Source organism: Crocodylus siamensis, chromosome 3 (assembly GCF_052110815.1).
Source record: "Crocodylus siamensis isolate JL-2025a chromosome 3, ASM5211081v1, whole genome shotgun sequence".
Lineage (NCBI taxonomy): Eukaryota > Metazoa > Chordata > Crocodylia > Crocodylidae > Crocodylus > Crocodylus siamensis.
In genome coordinates, this window is record NC_143397.1 from 93,753,112 (window position 1) to 93,771,007 (window position 17,896).

The 17,896-nt window shown below is 40.7% G+C and overlaps 1 protein-coding gene across 2 annotated transcripts in view; it reads right to left on the bottom strand.

Annotated features, from left to right (window-relative positions):
• Positions 1–11,672: 11,672 nt before the first annotated feature.
• The window catches only part of LINGO2 (leucine rich repeat and Ig domain containing 2), a 958,258-nt gene continuing 952,034 nt past the window's right edge, over positions 11,673–17,896 (bottom strand). For both annotated transcript variants that reach the window (XM_090038822.1, XM_090038821.1), the window contains one exon: positions 11,673–17,687. In XM_090038822.1, the coding sequence (XP_089894948.1) occupies positions 15,831–17,651 (1,821 nt within the window). In that variant the 5' untranslated portion in view covers positions 17,652–17,687 and the 3' untranslated portion in view covers positions 11,673–15,830. The remainder of the gene's footprint in view (positions 17,688–17,896) is intronic.

Genomic DNA, 17,896 nt, shown 5'->3' on the forward strand with positions numbered 1-17,896 from the left:
TATTCATTGAAAAAAATGTAAAAAAATTATTGAAGGTAGACACAGAAGCAGCATAGAAATCAATGATAATCAATCTGCTTTTTTAAAAAAGGCAGAGTTGGATATGATCCATTCTCAGAGAAAAGAAGAGAGAGAGAGGAACAATCTTCTACATCTGGTCTTCGTAGATTTAGAGAAAGGATTTAACCAGGGGCACTAACGGATGTGGAGCTCCGACTCATGGCAACCTCCCCCTGCCTGGCACAACAGATGTTGGTGTGTGTTGGTATGTTCCAAGGATACCTAACAGGATATAGGCAGAGTTTAGGCACCAAATCTCCAGGTAGATGACAACAAAGATTAAATAGCTACCCAACTTTTCAGAGTGAGGTGTATCTATGCCTGCTCAGAATCCTGTATTAAGTGCCTAGGGATCTCTGCAGCTGAATTTATAGGTGCCAAATTAATTTAGAAAGTGTTGTGATCATTGGCATGAAGTTATTCTAGATTTCTTGTCACAATTTTTAGGCAGACTGTAGCAAATACAAGGTTGTGGCTGGCAGCACAGATGCCCCAACCAGTAAACTATCAGGTTTTCTGAAGGGATCACACTGTCCACTTCTTCTCTTGAGGCTGTGCCTTTTGGCAGAGAAGAACTCAAGATTCATTGGTCAGAAAGAGGTATAGTAGAGTCCATGTTGGTTGTTCTGGATCTCTGGCTTGAGACATCTAACTCCCCCTGCTCTCCCCCACCCCCTGCACACACATTCTGTACAGCAGGCTTAGGAACCTAACTCATGGTTTTCATTTTCATGCCAGGTTCGTATCTTTTAGGCAACTAAGTTCTTTATTGGATCTAGCACCACATCAGTATGTCCACGTTTAAGACTGGTATGTATTTAGCAGAAGCAACTCTACGGGAATGAAGGGGAACAAAACTTTTAAAAAGTAATAGTTTTTATGTAAACAAAAATAATATACCTTTATGTCACACTACATAAGCCTTGAAAACATTTTGGACTTTTTTGGTAGAGTTGGAGTGATGCTGTAATCATGACGGTCATTACTCCAACACTACCACAACATGGAGAATATTGAAATTCATCACTTACAATTGAAAATCCACAATCTGAAGAGAAAAGAAGCTGCATTACATGGTACCATCTTTCTTCTGCAAGCAACAACTACCTTCACAGCTTGGCATGCCTCAAGTGAAGCAGCAAAGCCTGTCTATGCAGCTGGAATCCATGAATGAGTTTTATTTCTACATGTAACAAGCTCACAAGGGGAGAGGGAAGCAGGTATCTAGGTTTCTTTTAAGGGTTCCTGGGTGGGTAGTGTCGTATAAAGATGTAGAATATATCTATGCCATGGTATTTTAATGCACAATTTAATCTAGGGCACATACATGCTGCTAATTAGGTTCACATGTAAGAATCACCATCAACTGCCCCTTTCAATCTATATCTTACCTTGGGGGCTGCTTCATGTTCTGCTTCTTGTTCCTTGAGTAGAGACCTTCTAGGAGTTAGTTTGCTCGATGCTTTTCTTTCCAGTACTTGCTTCTAATTTCAGGTAATAGAGACAAGAAATAAGGTTACAAGGACCAAAGGTGATGACTGTGGGAGTGCTGCTGACAGATTTTTCTGAGCTTGTGACCTGCAGCACCCAGGTGATTTGTGCAGAAGCTGAAGGGAGGGGCTTGACTTCATACCTTCAGTTCAGCAGAAGTTTTAGTACCTGGCTAGAAAGTAGCTGAGGGGGTCATGTATAATGGTTTTTAGTGTACATATATGGTGAAATAGTCTTAGTTTCATAGTTTCATAGTTTCTAGGGTCAGAAGGGACCTGAGCAGATCATCTAGTCCGACCCCCTGCCATGGCAGGAAAGAATACTGGGGTCAAACGACCCCAGCAAGATGTTCATCTAACTTCCTCTTAAACACCCCCAGGGTAGGAGCCTGCACCACTTCTCTTGGAAGTTGGTTCCAGACCCTAGCCGCCCTGACCATGAAGTAGCGCCTCCTGATATCTAACCTAAACCTACCCTCTGCCAACTTGTGACCGTTCTTCCTGGTCACTCCTGGCAGTGCATGGGGGAACAGTGACTCCCCCAATGCCCGCTGATACCCCCGACTAGTTTATAACAGGCCACAAGATTCCCCTCAGCCTTCTCTTTTGGAGGCTGAACAGGTTCAGGTCCCGTAGCCTCTCCTCATAGGGCCTGCCCTGTTGTCCCCTGATCATGCGAGTGGCCCTCCTCTGGACCCTCTCGATGCTGTCCACATCCCTCTTGAAGTGTGGCACCCAGAACTGGACGCAGTACTCCAGCTGTGGCCGGACCAGTGCCTCATAGAGGGGGAGGATCACCTCTTTGGACCTACTCGAGATGCATCTGTGGATGCATGACAAGGTGCGGTTGGCCTTCCTAACTGCCTCCCCACACTGCTGGCCCACGTTCATCTTGGAGTCAGCGATGACTCCAAGATCCTTTTCCGCCTCCATGCAGACAAGAGGGGAGTTCCCTAACCTGGAGATGTGGTGCCGGTTGTTCCTCCCCAGGTGCATCACCTTGCACTTGTCTGTGTTGAAACCCATCCTATTCTCGTCCGCCCACCCTTGTAACCTGTCTAGGTCTGATTGTAGCCTGTTGCATCCTTCCAGTGTGCCCACGTCCCCCCACATCTTAGTGTCATCAGCAAATTTGAACAGGGTGCTTTTTACCCCCTCGTCCAAATCACTGATGAAGATGTTGACCAGTGCGGGCCCGAGGACCAAGCCCTGCGGAACCCCACTGCCCACGTCCCTCCAGGCTGAGAAGGACCCATCCACTACCACCCCCTGGGTGCGGCCCTCCAGCCAGTTGGCGACCCATTTGACTGTGTGGGTGTCTACACCACAGCCCCCCAGTTTCTTAATGAGAATGGGGTGAGAGACAGTGTCAAAAGCCTTCCGGAAGTCCAGGAAGACTATGTCCGCTGCTACCCCTGCATCTAATGATCTGGTGATCTGATCGTAAAAGGCCACCAGGTTGGTCTGACAGGACCTGCCACTGATGAACCCGTGTTGGTTGCCCCTAAGCATGCAGTCCCCTGCTGGCCCTTCCTGGATGTGTGCCAGCATAATTTTCTCTTGAGGGAGGCCCTAAGGTCTCCATTGGTAATAGTATAGATAGAGGCTTAATGGTCGAGGAATACATGTGCCGAAGCTCAGTGAAAACAGAAACAAAAGAGCCATTGTTCATTTGGTTACTGATTTCTCCCTCCAATACCTTGTATTGCCCTGATTCTTAATTATAGGTAGCATAGGTGGTGCAGGCTATAGATGAGATTGCTTGCCTAATTCTTACTATTATAAAGCTTGTTTCCAGTGCCTTATGATGCTGCTAAAGTCAAACTGTTCAGGTTAAAAAGTTTCATGCTGGGTGTTTGTCTCAAGTTAAATGTTTTTTAAAAATTCAGCTGTAGTGGGCTTAAGGGAAGACATATGGGTTTTCAGAGGTAAAAAAGACAATATTTTTGTAGAGGTTGTCCTGCGAAGTAATACTTTTGGGTTTGAAACAAAGACTTGAAATTTGGACAAGGGTGACACTGGCAGCGTGTCCATTGCCAGCCTGTGATGATTTGATCAAATTCTGAACATCTACAAATCACTGTTCTCTCAGTTCTCACATGCCCAGAACAGCCTTTTTAGTGTTTGGCAATGAAGATACTATTTGCACTGAGTCTGTTCCAGTCCATCACAGATGCAGCATTGTTGACCAGACTGTGCCTATGCCAGCCCTACACTGAAAATGCTCCAGTACAGAGCTGCAGGGGTTGAACAGGTCTCTTCTTCCAATTACCCCTGCATCAGCTAAAGGCTGCTGTTAAGTGCTCTGTCACTGCAACGGCAGCAGGGAGATTGTTTCTCCCATTTTCTTTCCAGTCAAGCAGCTAGCTCCCTCCTCCTCCTCGCCACCTGTGTGTCAGCAGCAGGAGCACTGAAAGTGCAGGAAAGACAGTGTGTGGTCTTATAATTAATTACTGTATCATAATAGACATGCAGGCAGGATTACTGCTGACATTTCTTAACTTTTTTTTTTCTGTATGCAATCAATATACATATTGAAGATTACCTATGTGTCTAACACAGTAGCATACAACTCGGTGAACAATCACATTGATATTTCAAGGAGCCCATACGAACCACAAGAGAATGGGTATTTTTTTTAACTTTATTTATTTATTTTTTAGGAAAGTATTTTATTTCTGTGTTTCAGTGGATGAAATTCATAACCTTGTTTGCTGATAAGACAATTCAAACATACAAATTCATTACAACAATGTGCTTTTCAGCTTTTTTTTTCATTTAAGTAACTGACAAATTTTGAAGGACACAGACAATAGGGCTCTAGCAGAATAATGTTACAATTAAAATTGATTTCTATGAAAAACAATTACAAGAGCTGTTGAAAAGACAGGGTAGGGTTGTTCTTTTGACCAGAACAGAATGAATTAAAAAAAATATCATAGCAAAACAAGGCTTTCCTTCCTGTGGAAGGAGAGAGGGAACTTTTCCTATTAAAACTAGGTCACAGGGGAGTGCCAGTAATATCAGGCTGCAAGAAATTCTCCCACTCAAGAAATACATCACTCATCCTCAGTTCTGACTTTTCATTTATAACATAATAAAGCCCACCTGAGAGACTGAAGTGCTCCCCCCCCCCATCTTCTTTTGTTTGCATTGTTTTTTTCTCTTGGGTAAAATAAATGCAGACTTTTTTAGATGCTGTTAAAGGAGAAATGAGCCAATGTGCCAATGGATAAATTAATTCAGGGCTGGTACCTTTTCCCACAGTTCTGTGATGTGTTATCCATCTTCAGTATCCATTCACTTCAGTTCTTGTGACTTGAGCTGTTAGCTCTCATTCACTGATTTGAGTTGCAGATGCTCTTGAATGCCAAAAATGGATGTAAACTGGTTGATCTGGTCTACTTAAGCTGAGGAGGATGCTGAGGGCTAGATTCTGATGCTTTTACTCATCAGGTAGCACCACACTTCCCAAGTATCCTCAATGCCTGCAGTGGATCCATTTGAGAAGAAAGGAGCTACCCAATATGAGTAATGATACTGGAATCTGCTTCTTCATCCTAGCTAGTCACTAGATACCACAGTTACTTCACTGCTGTACAGTTCAAAGCAAATCATTCTGCATAGGACACAGTAGCATACAACTCCAAAATTAAGCTCCAAAAGACAGAAGCTGGGGGTAGGACACTTTCAAATGCACATTGCATTAAAACACCCTTGATTTAAAAAAACCAAAAACTAGGCTTGTCACTGTTCGCTGTGATGGCACATGGAACAGAGCTGCCTGGTCAAATTCATTGATCCAATGTTTTCACTTGAAATCAGATTACCTGTAACTAGCTATTATAGTTTCATATGAATTTCTGATAGTTTCATTTTTAATTTTTTTTCTAAATTATAGAATGCCTACTTTGTAGTTTATTTGGAGCATTCTTGTAGGTGAGAGAATGAGATCTGTCAGAAAGAATTTGCTAAGAACTTTTCTTTCTGAGCATTTAGTTTATAATTGGATATCTGACTGGCTTCTATTTATTTCAGTATCTCTCATTTATAATCAAATACATACATAGAGAAGTTGGTAAAACTTTCTAGAGTTCAGGCTTATCAATTCCTGCTAAAACAATTAAATCAGGCATTAACATGTCTTCGTAAATGGCAAATCACAGAATCAGGTGGAAAAGCAGAATCTGGTTATGTGCACCTTTGCCACCAAAATGTCAATTCACTGATTGCAATTCCTTTGTAAAAATAATTATCTTAATTCTAAGTATGCAAGAAATGCTAAGTATGAAGCAAACCATTGGTAGAGCACCTGCATTTTGGAAATATTTTGTGTATCGGTAGTTGGATTTCTCAGAATCTCCTCCTGCAGATGTCCATGTTAGGATGCTGTTGTTGAATTCCAGGTATTTAGTGTAGGGTGAAGAAAATTGTAATTCCTTAGATTTCACAGCCAAGGGAACTGGAGCTTATCTGATATCAAAGGCCAATATTGTTATTCCATATTACAGGTAAGGCAACTGAGGTAGAGAGCTTGAGAGCCAGTGGCAGCGTTCTGATTACAACCCAAGAACAGCTGGTTCCCAATTTTATGCCACTAGTCTTTAGCTCCCCCTGACCACAAGACCATCACAGAGAGGCAATTTCCTTTAGCACAATATGTTAACCTGCTAAATCCACTAAAGACGATCAGACTCCTTAAGCCCTATTAAAATTCAAGCCCTTATATAAATCAAAGGGTGGTGTTGACTCAGTAAACTCCCTGCAATGCATGCCTGTCTCTGCTCTAGAAATGAATTCCCAACAGGACAGTAGAATTGATGCATTGTGTAGACTCCAACAAAGTATAGGAACTTTTTAAGAGGAAGCGTTGTTTTGTTTTAGTGATAACAACACTTTCTATAATGGATGTAACCTATTAGTCTTTGTACACACCGCTAATAGCTTGTAGCAAAGGTAATAGATTAAATTTACTACCACTGTCTCCTTATAATAAAATGAGTGTGCTCCATCACTTGTGCTTTTGAATAATATGAATGGGAAAGTTATTGGAAAATAGCTCACAGAAATATAACTTCCACTTTACAGTGATGAGGTAAAAAAGATCTTTCAGTTGGTGATTCCAACTCTTAACTAGCTGAATAAATCCCGTAGGTATCAATTACTAAACCAGTTCTTGCAAACCCAAATAAGACCCCCAGGTACTCAGAAAGGTGTTAAGTACCAGTGTCTTTCCATCTTTTACATGAGCTTGGTTTTCATTGCATTACTATCATCAGAATCTGTATTTCAAAACTCATTACTGTATAATTTTTGCCTTAATTATGAAGGGTGAATCAAGTCTCTCCTAAAGAAGCAGACTGAACAATGACTTTTTTGTGGGGCAACTCCACAGAGCTTAATGTAGCAATAATTCACACGCAGTTCCTCCAGTCTGCAGATAGGAGAGTGGGCAAAAAGCCTCTGGCCACTGTGTGTTTTTTTGCTCCGATAGTCTGACACTTGCTCAATACTCAGTGCCCCTTGGAATAAGCTAAGATACATTTCCCCCAGTCCAGAGAATGATGGAAGTACACAGATCACCTTTTCTGCAGCCCCTCCACTCATGACCCCAATGTGGAGCAAAACCAGCACCAATGACTCCGTGTAAGGGTTCCACCCAGAAGTGTTGATTCCTTATTTGAGAAGGGGTTACTAACAAATATGCCATGTGCTTCTTTCCATTCTTGCCTGTCCTAGTCAAGAATTTAAACATACTTAAACAAATATTTGCTAATAGGAATATTTCTTCTTACAGATGCAAGAGGTTATTTATTCAAAGGTGCTGATGGTACCAGATGCTGGATTGATAGCCACGGAGAATGAAATCTTCTATTAATTTAGAGAGCTGGAGATTTTCAAAAGTGCCCAGGCATGTTTCCGATGCCTTTCAAGATGTGCTCGTCTGCCATGGGTGCTTTTGAAAATCTTGTGTAAAAATTATAACTCAGGCAGTGAGAGTGGAGCCTTTCCTACTGTGTCTTTCACCTCTTTTTTGAAAAGGTCAGCTCTCTGGGCCAGACAGAGTAATTCACTGTCCATGCCTCTACAATCTCTGGACTCTCTGCTGAACTTTTTGAGGAGGCTGCCTATCAGTGCCAGCTGCATTAGTGACAGATTTTCCTCTGACCTGCTCACTATAAGAAGACCAAACCATAACTTATCCAACTTTCCCAACTGCAGTGTGGTTCACTTAGTGGGAAGAGGTGGAATGCTTCTTCATTCTGGTACTGCTGAAACTGAAAGGAGTTTTGCAGACTGGAAATGGTATTATTATATGGGAAGGAAAGGAAATTTAAATGATCTAAATTCATCAAAGATTTAATACAAGATTTAGACAGCATAAACCCTGGTGGAGATCCCTAGCATTACAGTAAGCTCCACTGACAGTAAGCAGCCAGAACCTCTTGTGATGGTAAGAAGCATGTAACACTAAAGGCCCTCAAAGAAGACAGGGGAGGGGAAGAACGTCGGTTTCAGGATGGCTGGCAAAAGTATGGATTCAGATTCAAAGTGCCAAGCTATCAACAACACTCCACAGAGAGTTCAGACTGCTTTTGTCATCCTGAAGGTACTGATGATAGTACAGCATACCTATTCTGATGCCAAGGGACCCACTTCAGTGGGCAATGCATTTATCACAACAAAACTAGTAAACCCTATTTTCAGTAATATGAGGCTTGTCTACGCAAGATGCTTAATGCACAGTAGCCTAATAACACTGCACAGTAGCGTGACAGGCAAAAACCATGCTAATATGCTACTGTGCAGTAAGCATCACTAAAAACACATGCACTGGCACTACTGTGTGGTAACTATAGTTACTGCACATTTAGTTAATAATTCATTAAACGAGTACTAAACTAAATGTGCAGTAACTACTATGCATTAATGAACGTGTAGACATGCCCGCCATAAACAGAAGCCTGAGGGTAGAGCTGCCATGTATCCTGACATGTCTCCAGGCTCCTTTTTCCTTTAGCTCCCTTCTCATTCTGCCAAAGGGAAAAAAAGAGACTTCAGACAAAAGTAGCAGCTCAAGACATTACTTATGGCTTGTTCCAGTACCACTGACCAGGAGAAAGACTTGGGGCAAAAATATTGGCTCCACAAAAAATGTCAGCCTTCCCTTTCAGTAGGGCCAGGATTTCACCCTGGATGAGTACTTTTATGACATAAAGACCGAGTACAGCTTTACATTATTTAAACCCATAGGGCAGTCTGAACTCAAATAAGGGCAGGATTTTGGAACCTGTCTGTGCACATAAGACAAAATCTCTTGGATTAGATTGTATTGATCCACAATACTGTTAAAATTAACTTAGTGTAGACCAACACTCCACAAGGTTTAGATGCAAAGGCAATGTGGAGCAGGGCTTGTCCTCACTAAGGAGCAATATAATTTGGCATAGTCAGCAACCCTGCCAGACTTCACCACCCAGTATCATCTCCTGGGTGAGCACTTCTGAGTTGTGCTGCAAGGCCCTCTCCTGGAAGCCACCCTTAAGAAGATTCCTCAACTACGAAAGCTATGTAGAAAAAGGTGATGCACAGCCTGTGACTTTCATGGTTTCTCTAATCTCATGGGGTTGCAGTGCATTATGGGACTGTATCTCTTTCCTCCAATCACTGCTTACCATACAGTGGGCTCTAGGCAGGACGATGGTAGGGATGGTGACAACAAGGGTGAGGTGAGGTTCATTTTTGGAGAGCCCATCCCTGCACAGACCCAAGGAACTTGAATTGGTCCTCATGTTTTTTCAGGGGCTGGCATTTTAAGATAGATGTATCTCCAAATAACTTGCTTTTTGGCTATCAACCATAAAACCTTTGGATATATTTCTTGTGTGAAGCTAGTATATACTTTAATTGTTTCTCTACTATTATACAATTCTTGCCAGAGTACTCAAATTAATTAAAGTGGAAGGTTTGGTTTCTATTAAAAGAGTTATAGAAACAAATGAGAAATGAAAAAAGTTTTATTGGGGCCATGCTGTTCATCTCTATGCCTATTTCTGTTCTTGAGTGTCCTATTAGTCCCATTCTAAATGAGACAAGAGAAGGAATCTCTACAATTCCCTTTGGAACACTACCCCCCATAGTCAGAGCCCTCATAATTATGACCTTTTTATACAGATTTTCTGATACTGAGATAATCCCAGAGTCCTTTATATCCCACAAAAAGGGGATTTTCTCCACTTCTAATGGCTGTGTCACATAGGAAGTTATAGAATGTTTTATAACCATCAGCCAAAGTATTTTACCTTCAGATGCTTACAGTTTGTATGTATGCAGATCTCTGGCAGACAACAGTCACACTTTTTTAGATGTAATGTGGAATTTTGACTTAGAACCCAAGTAGCACAGGTTTCTTTTAATTTATTTAATCCATTGCCCCTTTTAAGGAAGGTGAACAATTTGGATGGGAATGTAAACTTTCTTCACTTTTCCCAGCAAGTTTTACCAATCCATGGACTTATTTATTTAGGGTTGGTTTTCGTTATGTATGATACACATCATGACAAGCCCTAAGAACCAAAAAAGATCAACATTCAGGACAACTGTCATGAGAAACAAAGCTCATTGCCATTAGCATTAGCAAGATTTTGTTTAAACATGAAACAAACTTACAGACAAACCCAAGCTATCATCTGCTCCATGTATCATAACAATAGGGCTGTTTCATGTCCCCATCCATAATTATAATCGTATACATTTAAAAGAAATTACAGCACTTTTTCTGGTTATCTCATCACCTTTTAAAAACAATTACATTGAATACTTTAAGTAAAAACCAAATTTAACTCTTTTTTCTACACAAAAACATATATATATGAAATACAGATGCTTGCAGGTAGATTTCATGAGGTGTGAAAATATTATAAATATGTATTTATATGCAACAGCAATCCCTCTAAAGCAACAAGAAACTTGTTATCATATATAGCTGCATATAAGCCAAATTCTTAAGTTCAGATTTAAGCTTCTCGGAACCAAAACGATTATTGACTGCATATTTTGCACCAAACTTGCTAGCTTCTAGGCGCTATCATAATAGAAATAAAAGTACTTTGAATTTTGAAATAAAATCTATTAACCCGTGTATAAGTTGACATTCATCCTAACCATTCATTGTTTTGAAAGTTTAGCTCAAAGTTTTGGCTTATATGTGACCACATATGGGAGCTGAGTCGCTGTTAATGCACATTTATATTGTTAGTTTGGTGGGGCTATTTTTTGTTTTTGTTTTTACAAGCCTGAATATTCATATTTTTCTGCTCAGCTAGCAATGGTGAATAATGCAGCAAAGCAGAACACAGAACAGAAGGTGTGCCACAAGGTGAAAAATAATCAAAACATAAATTCTGCATATTTGTCATTATAGCCCTCTTAGTATAGGAGACAAAAAACAAAAAAAGCCAGATTCCAACATCAGCTTTGCCAGTATAAATAAAAAGACCAACACTGTAATCTATGGAGTTACTCCTGATTTCTGCCAATCTAAATGAGATGAGAAACTGGCTCCAATTCTCTTATTGTGAGACCTCTGCTCAGTGGTAGTGGTATTCTGGGACCAGTCCAAGTAATTGCAGATAGGCAAATTTAACGATGAAAATCCTTTATTGTTGTTGTGGTTGTTGTTATCTTTTACCAGCTATTTTGTATATTAAGAATAAAGTCTCCTTAAATATAAAGTAAAATAAAATGGAATGTTCTTTTGACTGTGCCTGTGCTTTCTCATTCTGTTCAGGCTATAAATAAAGATTTCTATTTCAAGCTGGCATTGTATCAAAGCACCTGCTCCTAGTAAAAGGGAAAAAATCAGAAGCGTTCAACCTGCAGATTGCTGTCGGCATGTGATTATCTCAGTGGCAAGGAGAGCTGTGCAAAAGTTGTCTGATTTCATTTGTAGAAAGGGGCCATTCAAAGCTATTTTGGGGCTTGGGAGGTGTTAACCTATTCTAATATTCTGATTTAAGTTCTGGGTTTCAAACATACCCAAATGCACAGTAATGCTCATCCAAATCCACAGATCACTGTTTGCAACTAGTCATGTGAATGCATGCCAAAGGGTAGGAGACCTTACAAATGGAGCAGAAATCACTTAAGCCACCAGGAGAGATTGTCTATACCACCTAAGTGAGTTGGGTGTAGTTCTTATTATAGTTTATAGAAGCATGGTATCTAAATGACCAACGTTGGACAGACCCTTGATGTTTCTGCAAACATATGGTTCAATGGTATGTGGGAGCAGATTATAGAACTCGTCTGTCTAAGGAGGTTGAACTGTTGAGAGTTGGGATGGGGGGAGATGAGGAGAAAAGTCACTGAGCTCAGCTGAGTTGATGGGCAGGGGGGGCTGAGAAGGAGTTTGTTGGCAACAGATGCTAGCTGCAGAGAAAAACATCAGTTGTGGCATAGCCAAAATCCTTAAAAATAAGGGTGCATGTGGGTGGTAGTTGTCCTTTAGCCACTCATGTGTCATTACATGCCTATTTTATTTAAAAATTGCTTTTTAATGAGGATTCGAGGAGTCACAATATCCATAAAGGCTGTAGATTATATGGAAAGTGGAGAATATGATCTAAATTTGAGAAAGGAGATATATTTGTTTTATATGGAGGTGTAGAATTTAGAAGTGGGATACCAGATTTCTTCAGTGCATTTCCCTTACCATACATTCTGCTGCTATCAATTCTTCCATTTTCATTCTTTCCAAAGAATTGCATACTACATTTCTACCCAGCCAAGTCCTGATGCACTGACCAATATAGGGACAACAAGGCCTACAGAGGTAGCCAAAAGACAAGGCAAAACTAAGGCAAAGCATTCAGTCCATGTTCACTTTCTTCCACTAACAAGTATTTTCATGAGAACGTCAATTCTGTGCATACACTAGCTGGAACTAATGTACATCAGAAAACCCATTAAAATCAGTCCCATTCCACTGCTGGAAAATTGGCATAGAGTAGAAAAAGCTGCAACTATTTCTTGCCTTCGCAGGCAGGTTGGCAAGTATACCAAATGGACACAACTTGGAGGTGCATAAAGGGCAGGGAAAAGCATGCTTAACTGGGACCTGATCCTGAATTCTATACTCACCCCAAACTCTCAATAAAGTTAGTGGTGGACACCCAAGAAACACAGGATCAAGTCCACAGTAAACAAAACAAAACAAAACAACAAACAAAAACAGGAGGATAATAAAACAGGAGGAGAACAAAAGCTTAGCCTCAGTTGTCACTTCAGTTAAATAGTACCTCATATCTTGCCACGTCACACTGACATAAAAAGGGCTGCTGAAGTTGTACAGCACTGCCTCATCCAAAGGTAACAGAGCTAAAATCAGGCTGTGAAGAAACAGCAGTTCTTGGAAAATGAAGACCCTGAATGTAGCCTTTGCATCCTCTACTGTTAACTGTTTGCAGTTCTGTAATCTGATTCTCAGCATGGCCTGCGCAGTCATGAATGTCATAATTCTTATCATATTTCATTTAAGATACACCTATGGCAAGACTGATCAGAGATCCTTACAGCACAGTAACAATTTAATCACTTCTTGGAAAGCTTTTTTGGGAAAGGGGGATTCAGCAATTATTAGCAAAATTTGAAAACATAATACATTCCTAATTCATTTCTGCAAACACAGCTACTCTCAAATTCCCCATCACTATTTTTTATTGTGTAATTTAAATAAACTTAATAAAATCCCCCACTTGGATCTGCACCAACTGCCTAAACCAGAAGTCAGCAGAATGTTTTGCATAAAACTTTGATTTTTATTGTTCACGTTAATTCAGGTCATCATCACTACATGGGAAATGGATTACTAATGGATAAATGATAATTACAAGGGAAAACAGAATGGAAATGCTTCCAACTAGCAATTCAGTCATCATTTCCTTTTTCCTCTCATATGTTTATTTTATTATCTGTCTAAAGGTGCAACAGGTTTTCAGTCACTTCCCTGTTTTATCAGCAAAGATAATCTCTCTGTTGTCACATGTTTATTAAAGTGAAATGACCACCGAATAAAGTTCTACACAATTTCAAAGGAAAAAGGGTTAGTTGCTGGCATGTAAACCTCTAGTTAGCTAATGCAGGACTAAAATATGAGAAAGAAGCCCACAAGCCCTCGACTGCCTCCTTCATTCCAGCTGCTTGAAACATAGCAATGGTATAAGCTGGATCAGCCACTGAATATAATAGGTTGAGATTTTCAAAGCATTCTAGGTGCCCGATCTTGCCACTGAATCAGGGCATGCCTGAGCAATTGTAATACTGTGACCTAAGGCTTTTGACACAGGTTGTATTGATAGCAATGAAAGCTTTATGTCTAAATCCCATAATCCTGCTTTAAAAATCTAAGTTGAAGAATGTGGGTAACATTTTCACAAACACTTAAAGTTTCATTACAAGTCAGTCTTAGACACCATAGTACCCTTGCAAAATTTGACAAAAACTCCAAAGTTACAGAAATGCTTTTTAATTGTTTTGCCCTGGATCATGTATATATTCCTTCAAGTCAAACACATTTGTATTTATTATTTTTCCTCAAAATTATCCCAAATAATATATAAATTATATTTCTTGTCAACCAAACATTTAAATAAATAAATAAATCTCTGACTCATTGATGAGGGGCTGAAGAGATGCTTAAACTCTTTTAACTCTTCCCTCAACAGTAGCAAAATACTATTACTCTACAATATTTTTTTTATATCAACCTTACAATGGTTCACCCTTTCAGTTCTAGTTCTTAGCCCTTTGTTATCTTTGACTTTTCTAGAAGTTGTTAATATAACACCGTTGTTAATATAACAGTTGTTAATATAACCAATGTTCCCCCTCCCTTCTCACCTCAACCAAATATATATTGGCCTTGTCCAACTCTGGGATCTTGTCTACCCCACCCACCCACAAAAACAAAACAACTCCCCCGACCAAGATAACATAGTTATTAAAATGGCAGCAAGAATAGCTAAAGTAAACTGTTTGTGTACGTTGGTTTTTGTCTTTATAGTAATTTAAGAAAGATGAGCCTCACAGGTCATTATAATTGGCAATACTTTGGCCTTTTGGAGGCTATCATGTTTTAAACATTTCTTTAGTAGTATAATCCTTATATTACGCATGGATAACCCTGGTTTATTAGCACTGGAGAAGAGCTCATTTCTATCAGCAGAGCTTTTGTATGTTTTAATTCATTTCTTTAAATACTAAGGTGACCATATTTTCCTAGGAGTACACAGAATGCCTTACCTCCTTTCTTTTTCCTCAGTACACATTAACATTTTAACAATGGCTTAGAAATTAAAACCAAGGGGCTACATAAACAAATCTCTTTCATCAAAGTATAATTTGTCTCCTATAGGCCAGCAATGTGTTGTAGGTTGGACTCTCCTGGGTATGACTCCAGGGCTTTGTTACAGTAGACTGGTCCAGTGTGATATCACAGATATAAAAAATATTCCATTCTGTATCAAAACTAGGCACATGCCTTTTATTTATATGAAGAGAAGGTCAATGAAGCAGAGCATTTTCGCCCCAAGCTCTTCCTCTCCGATCTTCTACATGAGGACAAACGTGTTATACTCTCTCTCTCTCTCATTGGTAACTACAGAGGTCTAATTTGGGGTTTGACTGTAGTTAAAGGGGGTGGGGTGACATCACACTTGGGTCAGTACTGGTGGATATCCAAAAGCACAACCTCTCATTCGTATTGCTTTAAAATGTACACAGTATATATGTATACTAAAAAAAAGATATATCAATTTCTTTGTGGTGTTGAACCAACTAGAAGGTATGATGCAAGGCTTAACAAATGAGATCTATAGATACAAATTTCACTGTAGAGTATGTTTTAGACAAAGGTGTCTTTTTTTTAAATATGGAAATCCTACACTGTAGGTTGTTTTTCCTTTTTTCTTTTTGTAGTGGTAGAAAATGTTGAACAATTGTCCATGAACATGATCCAACAGTTCATTACTGAGATCCCCAGAATGTCAATATTTGCAATGCAAACAATTAGTACAATTTACCAACTCTGTGAAAGGCCCTGACACATCTGCCTCAAGGTTAGGAGGCTTCGCTGTACAACCACATGTAGTCTTCCCATTTCCATGTAACCATTTGACACAGTGACAGCTGCATTAAGCTGCCTTGCCTAGCAATGCCACATGCCAGGCTGGCTTAATTGGTTATAATGCCACAGAAAAAAGCACTGCTAGCAGTATACCATCAAATCATTTTCATATTGAACCTCCGTGGTCCAGCAACCTCCCCTTCAACTACAGCACCATTGTTTTTGCGGGGGACATACTCAAGGTCAATGCTGGTTTTGTGCTTGCCTTTCCCCCGGCTCCACACAAACAGAAGTAGGAAACAAAATAAAACCACTCCGAGGAATGTGAAGCAGCCCATAGCTGTGGACACCAGTATTGTTTTAAGGTCCAGAGAGAAGGTGTTCACATTGGTTCCATTGGAACTGGTGTCATTGGAGTCTGTCATATACATAGGGGTCCTGTTGGCATAAAGGAAACGGTCTGAAGTAAATCCTTTTACTGTAAGGGAGGCTGAGTAGGTGTCATTCCCAGCGGCATTACTTGCAATACAAACGTAGGTCCCAGTGTCTTGATCTTGAGCAAAACGGATCTCCAGTGTACCGTCTCCTAGTACTGTAGATCTCCCATTTGATTTAGTTGTGATCAGCTTCCGTCGGGGTGTCACCCAAGAGATGGTAGGCTGAGGGTCACCGTCAGCATTGCACATCAGTTGCACTGTCTGCCCTTCCTCTACTACCAGGTACTGCAGCTTCTTGTCCCGTATCTTGGGCTTCTTGCAGGTGAAGTAAAATGAAAGGGCAGTGCTGTGGAAGTCTTTGAATGCCCTCTCTTTGACACTGTCTGGGCCAGCGCACATGGGCTGCTGGCTACCAAACTGTAATGTAGGCTGCCTTTGTAATATCCAAAGAAGGCGGCAATCACAAGCCAGGGGGTTGTTATTAATGCAGAGGATCTCAAGGGCCTTGGGGGACTGGAATACATTCTCTTCTAGAGTTTCTAACAGATTTTGAGACACATTGAGCACGCGCAAGAACCGGAGCCCTTGGAATGCATGTGGTTCGATGGTACGTAATTGGGCCCCCACCATGTGGAGTTCCTGCAGGCGTACCAAGTCTGAAAACATGCCTGCCTCAACGGTGCTTATGGGGTTGTAAGAGAGGTTTAGATGTGTCAGGTAAACCAGGTGCTTGAAAGCAGAATAAGGTACTGCGGAGAGATTGGTGTTGGTAAGGGAAAGAGAAGTGAGGTTGAGACCATACAGGCTATTGGCTGGCATCATGTCCAGTAAGGGCCAATAGTCTATCTCTAAGTCTTTTAGGCGGAACAATCTTTTAAAGGCATATGCAGGCAATGCATTAATGTTGAGATGTCTCAGACGCAAACTGATGAGGTTATGAAGGTGGGAAAGAGCTTCTGTTGGTACAGCTGTCAGGTTACATCTCTCCAGGGTGAGCTGTTCCAAGCTAAGCAGCCCACTAAAAGCCCTGTGAGATATATAAACCAAATCATTGTCCCCAACCTCAAGGGTTTTTAGGTTATGCAGATCCTGGAACATGTAGTCCAGTAGAATGACAATCTTATTTTCACTTATATCAAGCTTTGTTAAGTTTGACAACCCTGTGAACACCCCTAGAGGGACCAGCTTCAGCCGGTTTCCTTTGAGTCTCAGGGATCGCAAGTTGAAAAGATTGTTAAAGGCTCCAGGCTCTACATTGGCAACAATGTTGTCACTGAGGTCTATCTCTTCAAGCAGCGGGTATGATGTGAATTCCTCAGGACTGATGCTCTTCAGCCGGTTCTTGCTGAGGTCCAGGATTTTGGTTTCTATGGGAATGCCCTCAGGGATGGACATGAGGCGCCTCCTGTGACAGCTGACAGACTTGTTCTGTGCTGAGCATTCACAGCGAGCCGGGCAGCCTATGGTGGAACCCATAAAAACTAGCAGCATAGCCAGACCTAGGAATGGCTGCCAGCATGATATGGCCGTGTGAAGCATGACTCCACTGATGTCGTCTACTTCTTGGTTACGGGCCTGCAGGGAGATAGAAGAAAAAAAGGAAGATAAGTTCTGAGCTGAAGAGAATCTCAACCAAACTTCCAAAATGTATTTCAGAACAGGAATATATATTTTCATTTAAAAACACCAACAGACTCTAGAACGAATGCAGACAACAAACAAACAAAAAAGATTGCAATTACAAGTCAAGAGGCATTTCTAAAAGTCTGTTTGCCCAGCATTTT